This window comes from Sminthopsis crassicaudata, chromosome 5 (assembly GCF_048593235.1).
Source record: "Sminthopsis crassicaudata isolate SCR6 chromosome 5, ASM4859323v1, whole genome shotgun sequence".
Classification (NCBI taxonomy): domain Eukaryota; kingdom Metazoa; phylum Chordata; class Mammalia; order Dasyuromorphia; family Dasyuridae; genus Sminthopsis; species Sminthopsis crassicaudata.
In genome coordinates this window covers 23402520-23423384 of record NC_133621.1, presented here as the reverse complement: position 1 = coordinate 23423384, position 20865 = coordinate 23402520, and the positions used below count along the sequence as shown (strand labels likewise).

General features: G+C 50.5%; 1 protein-coding gene and 1 long non-coding RNA gene across 3 annotated transcripts in view; one reads left to right on the top strand and one right to left on the bottom strand.

The window, feature by feature from the left end:
• Nucleotides 1-5823: 5823 nt before the first annotated feature.
• EOMES (eomesodermin) lies at nucleotides 5824-14878 on the bottom strand. Of its 2 annotated transcripts, none has more exons than XM_074268020.1 (6): nucleotides 12697-14878; nucleotides 10662-10816; nucleotides 9475-9596; nucleotides 8785-8943; nucleotides 8634-8695; nucleotides 5824-7726 (listed from the first exon to the last, which is right to left on the bottom strand). In XM_074268020.1, the coding sequence occupies exons 1-6, from the start codon at nucleotides 13584-13586 to the stop codon at nucleotides 7051-7053; spliced, it is 2064 nt and encodes a 687-aa protein (XP_074124121.1). In that variant the 5' UTR covers nucleotides 13587-14878; the 3' UTR covers nucleotides 5824-7050. The 2 variants fall into 2 exon arrangements, with proteins under 2 accessions (XP_074124121.1, XP_074124120.1); XM_074268019.1 differs by having other exon boundaries at nucleotides 5824-7783; nucleotides 12697-14872.
• A 211-nt stretch (nucleotides 14879-15089) lies between these two features.
• LOC141543383 (uncharacterized) overlaps nucleotides 15090-20865 on the top strand; it is a 42942-nt gene continuing 37166 nt past the window's right edge. Inside the window, exon 1 of the long non-coding RNA XR_012482433.1 lies at nucleotides 15090-15830. This is a non-coding gene — a long non-coding RNA (uncharacterized LOC141543383). The remainder of the gene's footprint in view (nucleotides 15831-20865) is intronic.

The window sequence follows — 20865 nt, the reverse complement described above, 5'->3', positions numbered from 1 at the left end:
AGTGGGCGTGGCTCGTGGAGCCCTGAAGACTCGGGAGAACTTCCCCGGCCCCCAGCGGTTCACTCCGCCCGCACCCTGACTTGGGACCCTGGACCAGGAGAGATAATGTAGGGCCGCTCTGGCTCTAGGAAGCAGAAAAGGCTGGGGCTGGCTGGCTACAACGCAGGGGCGGGGGGGGGGGGAGAAGAAGGGGGGCTGTTCGGGAAGGTTTTGGCCGGGAAGATGGGCCCGAAATTGCAAGGAGCGGTCGGGGTGGCTGCGGAGCGGAGGCCCAGAGGCCGGCTCCGGAAAGGATGCGCGGAAGGGCTGTCCCCGGGGAGAGAAGGGCGAGCGGCTCCCCCGGGAGGCGGCGGTGCACAAAATGGTTTTCTTCTAACTAGAAATGCCCCCGGAATCACCACCGGCCCCACGCGCTTGCACGGGGCCCTTCTTTACCGCACACTGGCATCCCCCCCACGGTCCGCACCCCCCGCAGCGCTCTACGCCCCCGCCGGCCAGAGAGGGTGTTCTGGGACCCCGGGACCGCCGGTGCCGGAGAGGGCGGGGAGAGAGGGAGGGAGGGAGGAACTAAGAGCGTCCCGGGGGCTGCTCCGGGGGCCGCCTCACCGCCCATCCACAGCCCCTGGAGCAAGGGGGCTCCCGCGCGGGGTGCACCCGGCAGCCCGCCCGACAAGCCGCTTCCTCTCAGGCAGCCGCGCGGCCACCGCAGTCACGCACTCGCGGCTCCACTCCCGCGGGCTTTCTCGGGCTAAGTCTGGGAAAGGGGGGCGGCCAATTCCTCGCACACTTACTCTCCGCAGAGACAAAGTTCCGAAGATGATCAGGAGAGAGACAGACAGATACACACACACACACACACACACACACACACACACACACACACACACACACACACACACAGAAAGATAGAAATAGAGAGACAGAGACAGAGACACAGAGAGACAGACAGAAACAGAGACAAGAAGAAGAAAAAGAAGAAGAAGAAGAAGAAGAAGAAGAGAAGAAGAAGAAGAAGAAGAAGAAGAAGAAGAAGAAGAAGAAGAAAAGAAGAAGAGAAGAAGAAAAGAAGAAGAAGAAGAAGAAGAAGAAGAAGAAGAAGAAGAAGAAGAAAAGAAGAAGAAGAAGAAGAAGAAGAAGAAAAGAAGAAGAAGAAGAAGAAGAAGAGAAGAAGAAGAAAAGAAGAAGAAGAAGAAGAAGAAAAGAAGAAGAAGAAGAAGAAGAAGAAGAAGAAGAAGAAGAAAAGAAGAAGAAGAAGAAGAAGAAGAAGAAGAAGAAGAAGAAGAAGAAGAAGAAGAAGAAGAAGAAGAAGAAGAAGAAGAAGAAGAAGAAGAAACACAGAGACAGAGAGAGAGAAGAGAAGGGAAGACACAGATACAGACAGAGACTGAGAAAGACATACAGAGAGAGAGAGAAGTGACAGAGACAGAGACACACAGAGAGAAAGAGACAGAGAGACAGACATAGAGAGAGACAGAGACAGAGAAGAGGGAAGGAGGAAAGGAGAGAAGGAGGGAGATAAAGAGTGTGAGTTGTGTGTGTGTGTGTGAGAGAGAGAGAGAGAGAGAGAGAGAGAGAGAGAGAGAGAGAGAGAGAGAGCGCTCATTTTGGCTTTTTGTTTTGCACCTAGGAATAGCTTCAAAATCCCTGACATCATTAAAACCTTAAAGTCCTTTTCCAATATCAGAACCTCGGACAGTTGGGCCCTTAGATACATCGAATAAAGTCAATGGACTGTGGGGGACGCAGATGGGAGGGAAGAGACAGACAGACGGACACAGGCGCAGACAGACACACAGAGGCGAAGGAAAAAGCAGAAAGAAGTGAGAGAGACTGAGAGACACATAGACAGGGAGAGACAGAGACGACATTCAGAGAGACGAAAAGACAGAACAAGAGAAGACTAAAAAGACAGAGGGGAGACAGGAGAAAATAGAGACACAAAAAGAAAAAGAAACGGAGAACAGAACAGAGAGAGGGAGGGGGGGAGAGAGACAGAGGAAGAGAGAGAGGGAGAGAGGGAAGAAGGAAGGAGGGAGGGAGGAAAAGAGGGAGAGGGAGAAGGGGGAAGGAGGAGAGGGGAGGACAAGAGACCAAGAGATAGAGAGATAGAGGAAGAGAGAGAGGGAGAGAGGGAAGAAGGAAGGAGGGAGGGAGGAAAAGAGGGAGAGGGAGAAGGGGGAAGGAGGAGAGGGGAGGACAAGAGACCAAGAGATAGAGAGACAGAAAGAGAGAGGGGAGAGAGGGGAGAGAGAGAAGGAAGAGAGCGCGCGCATTTTCCCTTGCTTTCCCACGGAAGGGGGATGCGCGCTCGAGCCCTGCGTGTTGCAGTCACGCGCGTTCAGGAAGTCTGATTAGCCACCCCTGGGAGCCAGACCCGAGGGAGCCCGCCCGCAAAACTGTGGGAACCGGCCGCCCCAGCGGGGCCGCGGCAGGACCGGGGCGCAAAGGGCCCGTCTCCGGAGCCGGGGCGAGGAGGGGCCCGGAGCCAAACGCGCTTCGCCCGCAGGGCGCCTCCTGGCTTGGGCCCGGGTTTCTTGGGGCAGGTGGCGCGGTTTAGGCGCCCCCTCGCCTTGCCTCCCCCCCGCCGGCCTAGCGGAAGCTTCGGGAGCCCCCGGGGGAGCTTCCTCCCCATCTCTTTTGTGTCCCGGTGCCGTCGGACTCCCCGCCGTCTTTCGTGCCACTTGAAGCCTCGGTGATGACTGAGCAGAATCATTAGGAGAGCACGAGGCCCCGGCTAGGCCGTGGAGGCCTAGAACGGCCGGAGAGGCGGCTGCTGCGGGATAATAAAGCTCGCTCTCACGTAGTCCTCAGGGGGAGGGGGACTCGGGGGCTTGGAGCGCGCCCGGGGGGGGGGGGGAGGATGGAGGAATCAAGTTTGCCAGTTTGGAAAGAAACAAAGGCGGGCTGGATCCCCGGGCGCGTTGGGGAGAGACGCTCACCATGAACGAGTCTCCCAGAAGCTCCCCGGCTCAGAACCTCGCCTGAAACGCGGGTAGTCAGTCGGCCGGACTCCCCTGCAGTGTACCCGCTTCCTCGTCGTCTCACGCGGGTTGTCCTCCTGCCTCCGTACCTTCGGCTCCCCTCTCCCGCGGGCGGGTGGAAATCCAGGTGCCAGGCCTGGGGCCGGGAGGAACGGGAGGAGCCGGGGCAGCTCCTGACAGGGCCCGTCACCCCCCCTCTCCCCGAGGCAGGCAGGAAGGGGGGACCGGCGTTGGGAACTACTAGTTCTGTGCTGAGCCCGGGCAGAAAGCGTGCTGAAATTAAGCATTAAAAACAAACAAACGAGAGGCAAAGTTTTCGCTTCGAGATCCGGGCCTCTGGCCCCTTGTCCGCGCCCCCTCCCCCACGACGGCTTCCAGGGTTTTGAGCCAGTCGCGGACCCCGGCGAAGCCGAGCTTCTGCCCCTCGGTCGGAGGCCGGGGGAGACAGACTGGAGCAAACAGAGCCGCGGTTGCGCGGCAACTTCTATCTGATTTGGGCGTGGTAGTGGAGGGGGATGTAAACAATAGGAGCCATCGTGAGCCCTTGATCTTTATTTAAATATAGGCTTGTTTATCGGTGTCATCCTAGGAGGATTAATTAGATACATTTATTCACAATTTGGTGTCTGACACTCCATCTTAGGAATGCCTTATCATCACAAGGTGTTAATTGGGGCCACTCAGCCACTTACGTTTCTATTAAACAGTGTGAGGACTTTTCACAAGTCCCCGTTTCTTTTTTTACTGTACAGTGCAAAAATATACTGGGACTTGAAATGGGCTCGGGTCGCCGAGCGCCTCGACGCTGCGTTTCCCTGGTAATTGGCGTTTGACAACCCCGGGAAGGAGGAGGAGGGGGGGGGAGCTCGACTCCCCTTCAGGAGCAGCTCCCTCCCTCGGAGAGTGTCGGGGGGCACTTGGGAAACGGGAGGTCCTGGGGAGGACCAGAGCTGCAAGATCCCGTCCCGCGAGTCTGAATTCTTTATGTGGGAACGAGCTGGGGGCAAATAAATCGATTCAAAAGCAAATCACCCTCGGAGATTTCAGTCCCTCCTTCTCTCTTCTCCCTCCCCTCCCCCCAATAAAATGCGACTCCTCTCCTTCCGTGTCTGAGGTGCAGCTTACGAAGAATAGATGTCTCGTTGAACTAAGTCTGAGCGAGAGAACTAGCGTAAGCGCTTGGAGATCCAGCATTTTGACCGCATCAGCTCCAGCCCTTAGAAGGGCCAAACTAGTACTGGAGAGAAGGGGTGGAGGGGAAGAAGAGAAGTAGAGATGAAGGACTCGGCCGCCTTCATTCGGTGCGGAAGAGGCTGGGGCTGTTTGCACTGCAGTCTAGCCTAATCCTTTTAGCAGCTGCATTTCCCCGCGGCGCACTTAGCAACTATCTCCGCTTCTACCCTGAACTTCAGCCGGCTTGGGGCTAGCAGTAAAAAGATTTTGAGACTAGGAAAGGAGGTTTCTTCAGATAAGCCGAAGCGCCGTCCAGACAGAGGATTGGGGAAGAAATTGGGCGCGGAGGGAGGGATGGGAAGGGAGGGCTCCTTTATCTCTGGGACACTCCTTTTCTTCTATACCCCGCGGAGCAGGAATTTACCGGAGCCGGTATCCGGCTCTGGAACGATTTTACTGGCTGGGAGGCGGTGAAAAAATGGGGCTTGAGTTAAGGGATCTGGACAGAAATTGAACTGATGTGGCCCCGGTTCGCCCAGCGCTTACTTCCAAGCCGCTGGCTGAAGCCTGGAAATTGACGCGAGCTAGAAATTGATCATGTCAGGAAATTAACCCGAGTTGGAAATTCACACAAATTGGTATATTTGAAGCCGAGTCAGAGAGCGTCGGGGCTCACTACCCAAGACCCAAGTAGGACGCCTGGGGCTGGTCTGGAGCGTGGGCGTGGGCAGGGTAACCCGGCCTCTCTGCTTCCTCCCCCAGCCTCCAGCCTGGAGGAAGCGGGAGACTGAAGAAAGCGCTCACCGGCCCGCAGCTTGACAAATTTCAGAAAAAAAGCCCGAAGTGTGAAGGAGCGGAGGTGGCGAAACCCAATCTGAGTAAACCCTGCTCAGCCCGCGGCGCGGAGCTACACAGGCACGGAGTGGGGGACAGGAACTTGTGGGTCTCTAAAAGGGTCAGGAGGAGCGGGGAAGGGGGGGCTCGGGGTAGCCCACGTGGGCTGGTGCAAAGCCCACAGCCGCTGCTCTTTACTTACCCCCACACACACCGTCCCCAAACCCCAGGGGCAGAAGCCAGGACTAGTTGATCACAAATAGATGCCCAACTGCCGGGTTGGGAAGAGGGATTAATAAACTCCACTTTCCAAAACGAGGCAGCTACAAAAGCCTCCTCCTGGCCCTTAGTTGCATCCCTTTCCCCGAAAGAGACAAGCCCTGCGTCTAACACAGGTTTCACAAGTCCAGCCTTGGTTTCCCTCCCCCTCCTCCACCTTTCATTCCTCAACCGCTGCAGCTGCCCCCCGGAAGAGCACGCTCTAAGCCTTGGGGGTCCACGGTCTTTGTCCTCCCAGCAGGACCTGGAAAGCGTTATTCCTCCTCCTTCTCTTCTTCCCCTCTTCGTCCCATTCCCACCTCCCCCTTCCCCTTCCCCTTCCGGCCTCAAGTGAGAGAGAGGAAATCATCCCCAATCTGAGATCTACAGAAAAACAAAAGCTTGAGCAAACAAGCCACAGGACGCTGTCCATAGTGACCCATAGCCTGGGAGAACTACCTTGGCTCATGTTGGAGGAGAGAGAGAATGAGAACCGCTTGCTCCCAGAGAATCCCAGGAGCTCAAGATACATCCTCACCTTGGGGAAAAAAAAAATGCATCCATACAGAACAAAGAGTCAGGTCCATTCCCCCAATGCACCACATTTATTAAAAATGACCATGACTGTACATACAAAACCCAAGATCTCTAAAAAGCCTTCATAAACTGGTGCACTGGCTTTGAAACTGATAGCATCACCAAGAAGGGGGAAAAAAGGTGAAATCGAAGTTTTGTTTGTTGTTATTTTTAAACACATTTTCAAGTTAGTACAGGGGAGCTGAAAAATACATTCTTTCCTACCTACAAAGTAATCAGGTTGATGATTTTTTTTCCCAAGTACCGAAAAGAGGGGGGCATGAAACCCCACTCCCCTCCAAAATCAGGCCTCTTGCCTCCAGTATTTTGATAATCTTTTACAAGGCCAAAGCACCAAGTTTACATGATTTTAGCAGGACTCCTATGTAGACTATTTGGACAAGATATTCCACAGTATTCTACAGTGTACCTAGACACACACAACTGTACACTTTTAATTCTCTAGTTTTGGTGACCTCCTCCTCTCTCACAGGGCTCTTTAATGCCAACAACAGAATGGGTTGAGCTTCTCTTAAGTTCGGCAGGCGTGTGCTGAGGCAAACCAGGCTAGCTCTGGGGGCCTGAGAACAAGAGGAGAAAGCCTTAGATTCAACTTGCACCTTTCCAAAAAGGGGCTGCTCCTCTGCCAGGCCCAGCATCCAGGGAGAAAAGCAGCTCTGCTCTGCCAAAGACCTCAGTGGAGTCAGAAGGTCCAGCTCTGCCCCTTAGAAAGCCTCTGTCACACTCTCTGCTGCTCTGCTTTGTTTGGAGATTTTGAAAGAGAAATGAGGGCTGGCTGCGAGTTGATTCCCAGCACTCCATCTCCACCTCCCAATCTCACAGGCCCCTAAGTCTACCTCACTGAAGGTTTAGTGTCTCCAATAAATATGTCACGTGGTTAAAAGCAGAACCTTGCTCTCCTTGAGAGTTAAAATGTAAAAACTGTATACGCCATTAATTGATCACACTTAAAAAAATAAGCTACTAGGTTGGTTCCCATTACCTGCAGCAATCAAAAAGCTTTGGCACCTTCTATAAAGAATTGCACCACACGGTATGCTTCGAGGTGGGAGGCAAAAGTCTTTTTGGCAACCTAGGCAAACAAAAATAAAATAAAATAAAATAAAAAATAACAAAACAAAACCGAAAACGAACAAACAAAAACCCCAACCACACACACCAAGTCCACCTTAAAAACTGGCCAAGTTTACAGGAGTAACGTAATGCTTTAGGGGCTTGTATAGAAAGCATAGTAGCCCATGCCTTTCGAAGTGTCTTTGCTATAGTCCTCATTTATGTCCTCACACTTTATCGACGGGGAGTTTTCGTTGCTGGAGGTGCTGGGAGAAAGCCGCCTTCTCTTGCAAGCACTAGTATACACCCCAGAATCATTTGAATCTAGAGACTTTATGGAAGGAGGGGTCTCTATCCAGGAAGAGCTAATTTCTTCTTTGACTTTCTCTTTGGAGAGCTGATCTTCAGAGAAACCAGGAGGGCTGGTTCTGGATGTCCATGGCAACCCAGTTGCCATCTTTCTCTGGTAAGAGCCTCGGCCTCCCCAGCCTGCCATGGCCGGGAAGGATGGGTCGGGGTAATAGCCCAGGGCGTGGGACGTCTGGAGGGGCAGGGATTTAATGCTATAGGGCAGCAAGGTGCTAGAAGGGTACTCGGACTCATAGGAACTTATATCCAGTTTGTTGCCTCCGGGTTGCTGCACAGGAGTCACGAGCCATCTCTGAGGAGGGTTGGAGACCTCTTCGCTTTGCTGGGGGGAAAGGAGACCATTGGTCTGTGGCACGGTTCTCTCGCTGTTATAATATCTCGCTTGAGGTAAAGTGTTGACGAAAGGCTCCGGGAAGAAGGACTGAACTCCGTAGCGACCTCCTGGTACAATCTGATGGGATCTAGGAGAATCCGTGGGAGATGGAGTTAACCTGTCATTTTCGGAAGCGGTGTACATGCTACAACATAAAGAGAAACACTTAAAAAAAAAACCCCAAACCTACCATCACTCCTGACCACTCCACTTCCCAGAACTGAAAGAGGCTTGGGGTGGGGGGAGGGGGGAGGGAGGTTTCAGGGACCGTGCCTTCTAGAACTTCAGGTTGGCAGTGACTTCCTGGTCAGCCCGAGGTGGCCACAGGTCTATCTGTTTTGTCTCATCGTTTCTTTTTCAGCCTCAGCCTGGCATCTTTCCCCTCCAGATATTGATGATGAAGCTCTAACAATTCCCTAATTTAGGTGCTGGAACAGATGGGCCTTAAATTACCAGCCCTCCCTCTGTCTGGAGACTCTGTATATGATAAGCCAATTTCACTTTTTAAAAAGTATGTAAGTTTCTAAAAACCTTTTCAGGGAAGCTTTTAAAGGAAACTAAGTACCAACCTTCCCTCTGTCTGGAGACTCTGTATATGTTAAACCAATTTCACTTTTTAAAAAAATATGTAAGTTTCTAAAAACCTTTTCAGGGAAGCTTTTAAAGGAAACTAAGTAGCAGCCAATGTAAGACACAGCAAAACAAAAAGCAACAAAATAAAACCCTAACGATTTTTGGAGGAAGGTGTTTGTATGAGGCATTCTCTTCTAAAGGTGGGCCCAGTTGTGCTAGGAAGGAGCCCCAAATTTGAAGATTGAGAATCAGACTTCAAATTCTGAGATTGCTATTTACTTCTTGTGTAACTCTTAGCCAAGTCAGCTTACTTCTCGGGGGCTGTAAAATGGGGGGTTGGGGTCTAGATGGCCTCTGAGAGCTTTTCTAGCTCAAAACCTATGGCACTATAAGTACACAAAGATGAATAAAGCTCCACTTACGAATCGTAGTTGTCTCTGAAACCTTTTGCAAATGGATTATGGTCAATCTTCAGCTGGGTGATCTAAAGGAGGAAAAAAAAAAGAAATATTGAGCACTTTGGGGGGTTGATTCACTGCTAAAGAGGGTCTTCAGTCTTTGGAGCCGACTCACATCAGTGTTTTGATAAGCAGTCACAGCAATGAACTGGGTCTCAGAGAAAGTGAATGTCTGAGTCTTGGAGGAATCATTAAGATCTTCTACACCATCCTCAGTCACTTCTACGATGTGAAGCCGGGGTTGGTACTTGTGAAGAGACTGTAGAACGATCATCTGGGAATGGGAAAAAGAATAACCATATCTAGAAAGCCATTTTAGAGATTCAAACGAAGGCAATGGTTCAAAGGTTTTATAAATGTGTGTCTGTAAGCACTGTGTCTACAAGCACTGTGTCTGTTCCCCTAATACAATAGTCCTAAAATTCCTTTTTTTTTAAAGGCCTGATGGTAACCATCAAGTACTTAGCGTGACACATTTCCAGCACCACCAGGTATTGGCTTCAGGATGGTATTAGCAACAAGATTCAGAACTTTCCAGGGGGGCTGGTAAGAAAGGTTTCTGCCCCGCGGGAGACATTATCTCCAATGTCCTACTACAATAGTAGGCTTTGGATCTAACAGCATCAACAATTCAGTAAGACATGGTGTGGGATAGGTTGCTGAGTTTGAGACAGGAAGTTGACAGAAAAGAAATTCGAACTGGTCATAATTTAGGGGAATATTTTAGGGGGAGAGTTCAAGATTCTTGACACAAAAAGTTTCCCCACTTCCAAGGTTGAATCTAGGGGACCTTAGGACACATTACCTGGGTGTTGTTGTTATTAGCGCCTTTGTTATTGGTAAGTTTCAGTTTCCCAAAGGAGATTTCCTGCCTCATCCAGTGAGAGCCAGTGTTGGGAGACTCAGGATGAACATACATTTTGTTGCCTAAAAAAGAAAGAATATAGAAAGATAAAAATTAGATACAATTTTAGTCTCCAGGGCTCCTGGAGTTTCAGGGTGGATCATAAGGACTAGAAACATTAAAAAAAATGTTTTGTACGCCTTATACTTTATACAAAACCTTATGCTTTATACAAATGAGCTGTCAGGATTCTTGCCCTCTAATTCTTCCCTGTGTCCAGAAATAGGGACATCCTTTCCATTCTATCATTTTTTGAGCTTTGCTTTCAAAATTCTTTGGACAAAAGTATTAGCCAAAAACTCATACAAAAATACCAAACTCAAATACAAGTACTAAAGTCTAAATGTCCAAATACTGGACTATACTAATGGATAACTTATAGAGGTCCACTTTTAGGGTGAATTAAAAAAAATTCACTTCTTTTTTTTGGGGGGAGGGGATGTAGCATAGATATTTGCCTTTATCCTTTGGAATTTAGATTAGCTTTAATCATGCTGAAATTGTCTTCCATTTTAAGCAGTTAAACATGTTTCTTTTATGGTTTCATTTTTAAAAGTTGGATATCGATAAGTACTTGCAAAGAGCATGTTTGGTCTCTTGTGACTTTTGTCTCGTCAGGTCATCATTTAGAAACAGAAAGATTGAATCCATTAAAAAAAAAAAAAACAGATTTTGTTCTTTGATCTTTTAAATATATTGAAAATAGAAGAAAATAAAATGGACATAGAAAGTTTCTTCTGTTTGTTCTTTACATATACACAACCTGGGACCATTAGACTTAAAGAAAAAATATTCAAAAAAGGATATGCAATGAAATAGTTATATTGGGGAGAGAGTACTGGACTTGGAGTCAGAAGATTCATCTGAATCTTGACTCAGTGACTTGACAGCTATATGGCCTTGGGTCTTCCAATTTCCCTCTCTTGGCTTCATTTTTTTTAACCTGTAAAATGAGTGGGTTTAGAGCTCTAGAGTCCCTTTCAGTTCTAACATTCCACTATCATGAGAAATGTGAATTATGTAAATATATACTTCAGTCTTTTGTGATCACCCCTTCCCCAGTTTACTTTCCCCACTAATTTATTCACCCTGCATGTTGTTGTCAGCCTTGCCACAAGTCACCCATTTGCCCCCTTGAAATCGCCAGTGGTTGGGGTCGGCCAGCACCACCTCCACAAACACATTGTAGTGGGCTGTGGGATTGAGTCCATTAATGTTGAAGCTTAGGAAAGGAAACATCCTCCTGTGTTTAAAAAAAAAAAAAAAAAAAAAAAAAAAAGAAGAAGAAGAAGAAGAAAGGGTGAACTTTAAGCACAATGTCGACACCAAGCCAGAAACCAAAAGGGAACTGGGAAATTCACTCCCAAATTCTGGCCTTCCCTTCCCAGGAGGCAGGAGACAATCTGATTTTATTCCTATCAAGCTTGACCCCTGGGACTGGGGGAAGATAAGCAGAAACTGCCCACGTGTATGTATGCATGGGGAGGAGAGGGGAGGGGAGAGGAGGTGGGAGGGAAGGGAGAGGTCTGGATAATATAGGGAACTCACGTCTAGATTTATTTATAGGGAAGTAGGAAAGAAAAGGAATCGAGAAGGAAATCAAGAAAGAAAGAAACTGAGAAAGGAAGGGGGAGAGAGAGAGAGAGAGAGAGAGAGAGAGAGAGAGAGAGAGAGAGAGAGAGAGAGAGAGAGAGAGAGAGAGAGAGAGAGAGAGAGAGAGAGAGAAGAAAAGAAAGAAGAAAAAGAAAGAAAGAAAGAAAGAAAGAAAGAAAGAAAGAAAGAAAGAAAGAAAGAAAGAAAGAAAGAAAGAAAGAAAGAAAGAAAGAAAGAAAGAAAGAAAGAAAGAAAGAAAGAAAGAAAGAAAGAAAGAAAGAAAGAAAGAAAGAAAGAAAGACGGATAACTTGTGTAGTAAATAGAGCACTGGAGTTTGGAGTTAGGTGTTAGGAAAACCTAGATATCCACCCGCCACGGAGCTTATTATCTGTGTTTGATAATAGGTAAATCCTCTCTCTGAACCTCACTTTTCTCATCTGCATATTGGGACTAATGATAGAATTTATCTCGATACTCTGGTGTGATAAAGTGCTTTCCCAAACCTTACAAAGTTTGGGGACCGCAAGCTAGTCGCTATTAGCCCGAGGCAGAATTGTTGTTTCCTTACTAGCTTCTTCACCACCAGCAGTCAAAATCTGGGAGCAGGTTTCTTGGAGGACTGTCATCTAAGTGCCTGATTCCAAGCTATCATTCAGAGAAGGGCCCAGGATCCCTTTTGACCACTTGGGCCTCTGGCATCTCAGACCCTGGAGAGAGCAGCGGGCCATCCCGGTTGGGATAGAGACGCCGCCGTGGCTCTGGGCTTTTTTCTGGGGTGGCTGGGGTCACACCGGCTCCAGGATCACTGGAAAGGGCCTTCGATAAAATGGGCCCCGAGCGAGGCGACTTCACATCCCGGGGCTGCACAGAGTCCCCAGCTTCCTTCTCCAGCCCGCCAAGGTGGGAGACAAGCCCTAAGCCGTCGTGCTTCCAGCCGTGGATGAGGAACTACCTACAGGGAAGGCCGGGCGGGGGCGGGGGGAGCAGTGCAGTTGGGGGGTCTTGGCTCTCCTTCATCCTTGGTTCCTTGAACACCCCCGCCCGCTGCAGCCGCAGCGAGGACTTAGGGGACAGGGGTGAACTCCCTGAGTTTTCCTTTTTGCCCAGTCACCTGCCAAGGGGGTAGGAGTGGAGCTGAGGTGCCCATTTAGTCCGAGCACCCTGGGATGGAAGTCAGGGAAGGGAGTGGGAGGCAGGAAAGGGGATGGAGTTGGGCGGCTGCAGGAGCCCGCCACACAACGGCCGGAAGGTTTTTACTCGTCGCTTCCCTGAAGCCTCAGAACCCAACCCCGACTGAGGTGCGCAGCCGGCCTCCCCGAGACACTTCCAACCGGGATTGAGGTGCGCAACCCGGCCTCCCCAGAGATACTTAACTGGGACTGAGGTGCGCGGCCCGGCCTCCCTCCCTACAGACACTTAACCCGGACTGAGGTGCACGGCCCGGCCTCCCTCCCCAGAGACACTTCACCGGGACTGAGGTGCGCAGCCGGGCCTCTCCGAGACACTTCCCACGGACCCTGGAGACTCACCTGCCCTGCTTCGTGATGATCATCTCCGTCTGGTGCCGGTGGAACTTGAGCCACAGGGGCCGATTGCAGAGGTAGACCTGGGCGCGCAGGCCAGTGGTGGGCACCCCGAGGCCGCCGAGGCCGCCGCACGAGCCCGAGGCCGCGGCTGCCCCCGGGTAGGGGCCGTAGAGCGCGCCGGGGCCGCTCTGCCCGTACTGATAGCCGCCGGGCCCGCCGCCCGGCGCACCTCCGCCCGGGCCGCCGGGGCCCCCGGGGCCGAACTGCGCCCTCCCGGGAGAGCACACGGCGGCCGAGAAGCCTCCGGGGGGCAGCATGGAGCCGTAGGGGTAGCGGGCGCCGTTGGGGCCCGGGTACACGGAGCTGTGCTGGGCCGCCGCCGCCGCCGCCGCCGCCGCCGGGTAGGGGAAGAGGGAGCAGGGCGCGGCCAGCTCGGCGCCCTGCGGCGGCCCCGGTGACTGCAGGTAGTAGCGGTCCGGACTCAGGCTGTCCATGGGGTAGCGCGCGGCGGCCGCGGCCGCAGCCGCCGCCGCCGCCGCCGCCGCCGCGGCCGAGGGCAGCTCCTCGTCCCCGCACGGAGAGCCTTTGCGGCCGTCCGGGGCTCCGGGCTTGGCTACGGCGGCGGCGCTGGAGAAGGAGTCCGCGGCGTCCGCGTCGCTCAGCATGCCCGGAGGCGCGGCCCCGGCGCCGGCCGAGGCGGACTCCCGCGCCGCTTCGCACGCGAGGCCGGCCCGGAACTTTTTCTGCCCTTTGTCCGCGTCCAGCCTCTGCGCTGGGGAGCCCGCGCCGTGGTGGGGGCCGCCGCCGCCGCCCGCGCTCCCGCCGTCCAGGGGGTAGAAGTGAGCGCCGGGCAAGTGGACAGCGCTCGCCAGGAGCGGCTCTCCCAGCTGCATTCTCCGCCCCGAGAGCCTCGCCGAGTCCGGAGGAAGGCAGCGCCCTCTTCCGAGAAGACGAGCGGCTCCTGGCCCTCCGACCCCTCGCCACCGGCCGCCGGGCACCAGCGAGCCCCGCGCGCAGCGCTCCTTCCCCTCAGACAGGAATCGAAGGCAGAAACTAAAGGGCAAACTCAAGTCCTTCTGGGCGGGTCGGTCCTAAAGGAGGCTGCTGGAGGGAGCGGCGACCTCGGACGCGGAGGAGGCGCCGCTTTGCTCCCCACCTGTCCGCTGCCCCTCGTTCGCTCCCTCACAGCTACCTTCCAGCGAAAGTTGGCTCGGGAGCCAACTAGAAGCCAGTCCGCCGGCCGCCACCTCCAACTTTATATAGGCGAGGCTGGGGAGGGGCTTCGTTTCCTGGCATCTCTCCCCCCCCGCCCCCTCTCCCCGATAAAGGCCGGCCCTATTGGCTGCTTTAATCTGACACTAATTTAATTAGACGTTTACTAATTGGAACAAGTCACCTGTGACTTTCTTTTTCTTTCCTTCCATCTCTTGGAAACCAGCTCCTGCGGCGAGAATCAGCCCGGAGTTTTCTTGATCGCTTACGTTCTAAGGGCAGAACAGGGGCTCGGGGGAGGGAAGGAGGAGGTTCAAAAATCGAGCGAACTAACGAGGGTCGGCAGGAGCTCGCGCGCCAAGGGGCGGGGAGGGTCCGTTCGAAGCGAATGCTCCCCTAGTCCTGGGAATCCTTCGGAGCGCCCCTAGTATGGATTCAAGCGAGTACCGAGACGTCCTGGCTTCCTAGGGCGTTACACTAAAGAGAGATCAGGTTGACGGAGAGAGCTGGCTGACTCCACAAAGAGGAGGAAGAGGAGGAGGAGGAGAAGGAGGGGGAGGAGGATAAAGAGGGGGAGGAGGACAAGGGGAAGGAAGAGGAGGAGGAGGAGGGGGGGGGAGACAAATTCTGGCTGCAGCGATTCTTGAAAGCGAAGGGATAGAGGAATCGGAGAGAAGTCCAGGGGAAAGGGGATAGAGGACTAGACTCTCCAGGTGGCTACCTTTCACAAGAAACATTGGGCCAGAGAGTGCAAGGTCAGAGTTCTGGAGGGAAGGCCTTCCCGCTTTCCTTTCCACGCCTGAGCCACTTTCTCCCTCTCCCTGCAGCCGAAGTGTGTAAAGGATTCGTGGGGGAGAGAATTGGCTACAGAGTCCGGGAATCACCCGGCAGACTGTGCGCTCTGTCCCCTCGCCCAGGACACTCTCCATCACCTTTCCCAGATCCCTTTTTGAAGCTTCGTGCCCCGGATCAGCCCCAGTCTCGAGTGCATCAATGTCTACATAGAACGGATCGCTTCTCCCCTCCTTCCCCACCTTGAGTCGCCTTGGTCAGATGAAGCCTAAAGCTTTTCGTTAGGAGCTTCTTCACCATCATCCCCCCCCCCCCCCCCCGGCTGTCCGGGAAACGATTTTTCTTTTAAAAACCCAGCATCCTCTTCCCAAACTCTGAAGGCTCAGCTCGGGCTTTCACGGATTCCACATTCTCTGCTCGCCCCTCCCCACCCTTAAACCCCTCGCAGCTCATCTTAAATTGGGCCTTGCATCGTTAAACAATTATTCCCCGTTAGCCGAGGCGTTAAGACCCCCCCTCCCCGCCTCTCTTCTGTAGTTAAACCCAGAAGGTAGGATAATTAGTGCATTAATCAGCTCGCTGTGGAATTAAGCCCTTTGCCCCAGCTGCCTGACTTTCTGAGGGAGCACGTGAATGTAAGCAGAATATCCATCCCCAAATGCACACTACACACATGTATCCGTGTCCCATGTAGAATAAAGCCGGGCACATGCAATTTCGTGGCTGGGGGGGGGGGGAGGCCCTATGAATATTCGCCGTTAATAAGCAATTACCCCGGGCAGGCATCTTCCTTCCAGGCTCCGGAGCAGCCGGATCCCGGCTCGGGAGAGCAGGGAACAACGAGCCGGGTCCCCAGTCATCCCCAGCGCGGTGAAGGGAAGGGCCATGGCGGGATCTCGCAGACACACACCCCGGCCCCCAGAAATACCGAGCGACCGAGGCACGGCGCGAGGGAAAACGTTCAGCGGGACCCGGGGGACGGAGGGGGGCTTCTCCTCCGGCTCCTTCCTCCTTCCTTTTCCACTCCAGCCCCCAGATCGGAGGGACGCGGGAACTCCCACCAGGTCCTCGGTCTCGGGAAACGCGGCTCCCGGGGTTGGGCTTGGAAAGGGGACGCAGGCTTCGCCGAGGAGGTAAGGAAAGGCGCGATCGGGGGGCGTTCGGCCGGGGCAGAAGCGGCCCTCTGCCCTTCGGCACCCGGGCGCCAAACTCACGGTCAGGGGCAGGACCGCCGACAATTGCGTGCGGGCCTGGAGCGCCGGGGGATTGTTCCCGGACCCCAAAGGGGGCTCTCTTGCCCTCTCCTAGATCTACTGGAAGGTCATTGCCCTTAGAGTGTCCTCCCTGAGCCGGTGCACCTCTTCCTCGCCCCCCCCCCGCCCCCGCATCTCCTCCGTCCCCCCGGGGAGTGAATTTTCGGGAGCTCTGGGGACTTTGGAAGTGAGAGTTCACTGTGCATCTGGAGGGGTTGGAGATGGGTAGCGGGGGTTCAAAGGGTCGCCATCGACACCCGGACCGCTTGCCAGCCGCCCTAAAACTCCGGAACAAGAGCGCGGGCATCCTTGGGTTTTGCAAGTGGGGGACACTAAGGCTTTGCCCTCGTTCAGCCTCTCCGCAATCTAGACGTTCGTCTTAGGCAGCGGCCGGAAGGCTTGGAGAATGAGAGAGCTCCTGCCACCCTTCCTGGAGTGCTAGTCCCGGGTTCTAGGCTGGTGGAGAACATTGGGATCAGCGAAATCTCAAAGGAGTCAATTTGAACTCAAGGCACTGTGCAGCTCTTAAAGGTGCATTTCTTTAATCGGTTCCTCTATCGTCTATACAGTCAGGACTGGCTGGTTAAGTACAGAATGGTTTTTAAACCCGGTAGAGCCTCCATCTTCATTTTACAGATGTAGAAACTGAGGCTAGGTTACAGTGAGAAACAGAAGTCAGAATTCACCTCGTGTATTGGCCTTCTAGAGTTTAAGAACACAGGCCTTTGGAGTCTGGACTTTTTAGACTTTCTGTGTGTCATTTTCATATATATATATATATATAGTATATGAAAATATATATTATATTTTCTCAACAGATTTTTGATTTTCTCGACAGAGAATATGAAAATAATATCTTTGGATATTTAGAGTTTGGCCATACAATGCTCGTTATGTCCCACTTTCCTTTCCAGAGAAGGTGCAGCTATGGAAGGAGGACAAGTAAATAATCATGAACTTCACTTGACACTTTTGCGTTCCCACCAGAAACTTTATTTACAGCAAAAGAAACTGTAACCTTCCCCATCCCTACCCTCCACCTCCCCCAGCCATAGGATGAAAATAAGAATAGCCTTTTTAAGGAATGAACTAGAGGAGAGGGCACTAAGAATGAAAACTCTTGAAAATGCTTCAATTAAAACGTAAAAGAACACAAGCCTCAGATTTTGGTAGGTAAATACAAGAACTTTATGGTGTGCTTGCTGTTTGATTTCAATTACACCCATAAGCACCCATGAAGCTAAATGAGACATTTATTGAGAGGTGTCTGGTTTTATGTGGTTTCACTGACAGTATATTGGGATACACAGAACAAAAAACATATAGCAACATCAGGGGTCGAGTACAGAGACTCCTTGGAAGCACAGCCCCCAAACTGATGGCTGGATTAGCTCAAACCTTGCACCTTTCCAACTCCAGCGTAGCATGTAGGGCTTTTTGAAGGCAAGCCTTAAAACTGAGAGAGGCCCAGCGTTCTGTGTGGAGCTCTTAAAGATCCCATGACGATTTGCACAGGATTGGAGCTAGTATCTGGACAAGTTCACACCAGCCTATTCTCATTTTCTCTGATCCTGATAATGGGAGGCTGTTGTCCACTTTGCCCACAGAAGCTTCACCTTGTGAGAAGGTCTGATTTCATTTCTGGTGTAAAGGCTTTCCAAAGACCTTGAAAAAATTCTCTTGCTTCAGTCAGTATTGTTATATGCAAATTGTAGATAAATACACAGAGAGATCGTGGCAGTCTTGATAGATAGATATGCATGTTATTTATGGTCCACTGTATGCTCTCTCACATACACGACCAAGGGCCATATAAATGTCCCAATAAATTATATTATTTTCACCCACACTAAAAAAGTGTTATCCAAACATTGTCTCTGTTATTCAAACACTTTGTAAATCCTAAGCAGACTTGCTGTTGAGCTACTTTAACCCTAGGAAAACATTCCAACACTTACTGGTCACCACTGCTTCCCTTGGACGCTGAGCACACGTCAATAGGTTTTTTGTATCTGGCTGTTCCTTTTACTATTTATCTATGGCTTTCTTTTTGTTATTGTTAACTTTTATTTCACCATCTCTGGTTCTCTCCTTGGAACTCCTTGTTCACTGATAGCCAGATCTGCCACCTTGGTTGTGTGTTTTCTGAGTGCAAGGTGGTTTTCATTCATGCAAGATTGTTAGTGTTTCATTTCTCTCCAAGTAAAAACCCCATAAGATAAGATGTCTGGCAGCCTTAGCAGTGTTGCCACAGTGACTGGTGACAACTCCAGGAGCCCACACTGAGACAATTTCACTTAGATTTTTTTTTTTTATTCTGTTGCTGAAATACAATGAGCATTAAAAATAACCCTAGAGTCAATCTCTTTAACATAACATATAGATGCTGACTGAATCAAATGATCCACCGCTGTATCATCTGGATTTTATTTAAAAAACAAACAAACAAACAAACAAAAAAAAAAACCTTTCAAACCACAATTGCTATTGTTACTCTCCTTTATACAATAATTCTTTAAAGGATAAAATTGGAGAGAAAAGTAGGAAGCTCATCATTCTATTATATATGGGTTAATTATGAAGAGCACTTTGCAAATCTTAAAATCCTATATAAAGGCTAATTATCATTATTAATTTGTTTATGTGTATTTTCTAAGTACTATTTACATATTGTTTTCGACAATAAAATGTAAGCTTCCTGAGGTCAAAGCCTTTTTTTTTTTTTTGATCTTTGTATATTCAGCATCTTGCACAATGCCTGGCATGCAGTAGGCACTTAATAACTGTTTATTGAATGCATCTTCAGCAAAAACTGAGAGTTGGATGTGACAGAAGTGACTTATCACAAACTAAACAGGCAACCAAGACGTTGAAAAGCCAATATTGTCAGAAGTAGTGGATAATCCTGATTTGCCTGCTATTCCAAGAGACATAAGAGGTATATCGGAAATTTCTGACCATTTGAAAAGTAAGCTAGACAAAGTTTAAGGGAGAAAAGGAAAAACAGATAGAGTCTTCACATTGTTTGTAACACAATAGGGGCTTATCACAAGTTGTTAATTATGGAAAATGCAACAGGTGGGAAAAGAAATGGATTGAAATGCTTCCATTGAAGAGCTTTAAATTAAAAAAAAATGTTTTGGGGAAATGATATAATTACGATATATGGATGAATGTTTTATTTTAAAACTATGATTATGTTACAGATTCAAATAGGAACGAGGGTTTTTTTTTTTTTTTTTCTTTGTGCCTGAGGAGACAAAATTGACCCAGAAGGTGGTCAAGCTTTTAAGACTGTCACCATGAAGTGAAAGTACTCTCTTTTCCAACACGGAAGGAGAAAGCGGGAGTCAGCTTCCCAGCCCTCCTGTAGAAATCACCTTGATCTTGAGAGCAGGCATTTTCTTTCTTTTTTTGAATATGAATGGACTTCCTCAAGAAACCCACTTCCTTCCAGAGGTTGTTTACACATGTCAACAACCATTAGAGTGGATTTTTGTAGTTGTTGTTTAAATGTTTGGTCTGAAGTGTGAGGGTTGAAAAACATAACATATGGATAGACAAAATCTTTAAGTGAAAGGATTGAGGAGTGCAGAATCACAATCTATTGCAATTTATTTTTTAAAGTCTCTCTCTCTCTCTCTCTCTCTCTCTCTCTCTCTCTCTCTCTCTCTCTCTCTCTCTCTCTCTCTCTCTCTCTCTCTCTCTCTCTCTCTCTCTCTCTCTCTCTCTCTCTCTCTCTCTCTCTCTCTCTCTCTCTCTCCCCGGTACAGAAGTAAAAACGAAAGACAGCAGATAATATATAAAGGTGTTTGTTTTAGAAAGAACACATGTGTTAGGCGGAGAGACCAGGCTGTCCACACAACCGTTGTTCTTGATTCAGGTTACTCTTAAATCATTGGCCAATAATTCATTTGGACAAGATCGCAGGAATATAGTTCATAGGAGAAACAGATTAACCAACAAACATTTACTAAGCACTTATTGTGTGCGAAGAACATTTCAAGTTGTTCAGAGATCTCAACTCCTTTACTTTAGAGGAAGAACACCTCAGTTTGCCGTGTTTTGTCCATCTTCACACTGTAGGAAACGGCAGAGCTGGGTTTGGAAAGCAGATTCTCAGACTTCTATTACCCATCCCGAGATACTGGGACATGGGTCTGGGATATTTGGGCAAAATCTGGGTCAGCATCGTCTCATCATCGTTGGGCATCTCATCCCCTAGTTGGGGAGCAAAGGTACCTCTGCCCCCGGGGAAGAGCCAATCATATGAACGTCTCTACAGCATTTTCTATTCCGGATGATGCTCTGTGGTGTTAGAAGATGCAGCCTAACAGATGAGACTCCAAGTACGGAGGCAAGCAGCTTCGAGGGACTCGAGCAAGGCATCAGGACAGGGACTAGAGAGAGTCAGAGGCCGAGCCATCGCTCTTCAGAAGTGGGGGGTGGGTGGGCTTTGGCGACTGAGGAAGGGGTTAAGGTTTAGAGCGAGAATAAATAGCTCGGCAGAGCATCTCCCTCTGCAGACCTCCGAGAGAATCTGAGGATTATGGATGCCTTCCTTCTGCAATAGTCGACGTTCGTTCACTTTGCTAAGTGGCTTCCCTCGCCAGGATTGTGGGAGAGGAGCTATATGACAATGCGATCCGTTTACCTCTAGTGTGACCGCGAGCAAAGCGCTTCTGGTTTCTTTGAACGTTAGCCTGGAGCTAGGAGCGGAGATTTAGGGAGTCCAAGCCGGGGGGCACCGGGGCCCTTGGGAGCTTAGACTTGGCCACTTCCTGCCCGGGTTAGAAGTCAGTGAACTTCTCTGAGGGGCGGATTTGCAGTTGTGAAATGAGGGGGACGATCACGACCTCGATGTCATCGAGGTCTCCCCCTCTCCCCTCCCCCCGCCCAGCTCTGTCACACTGGC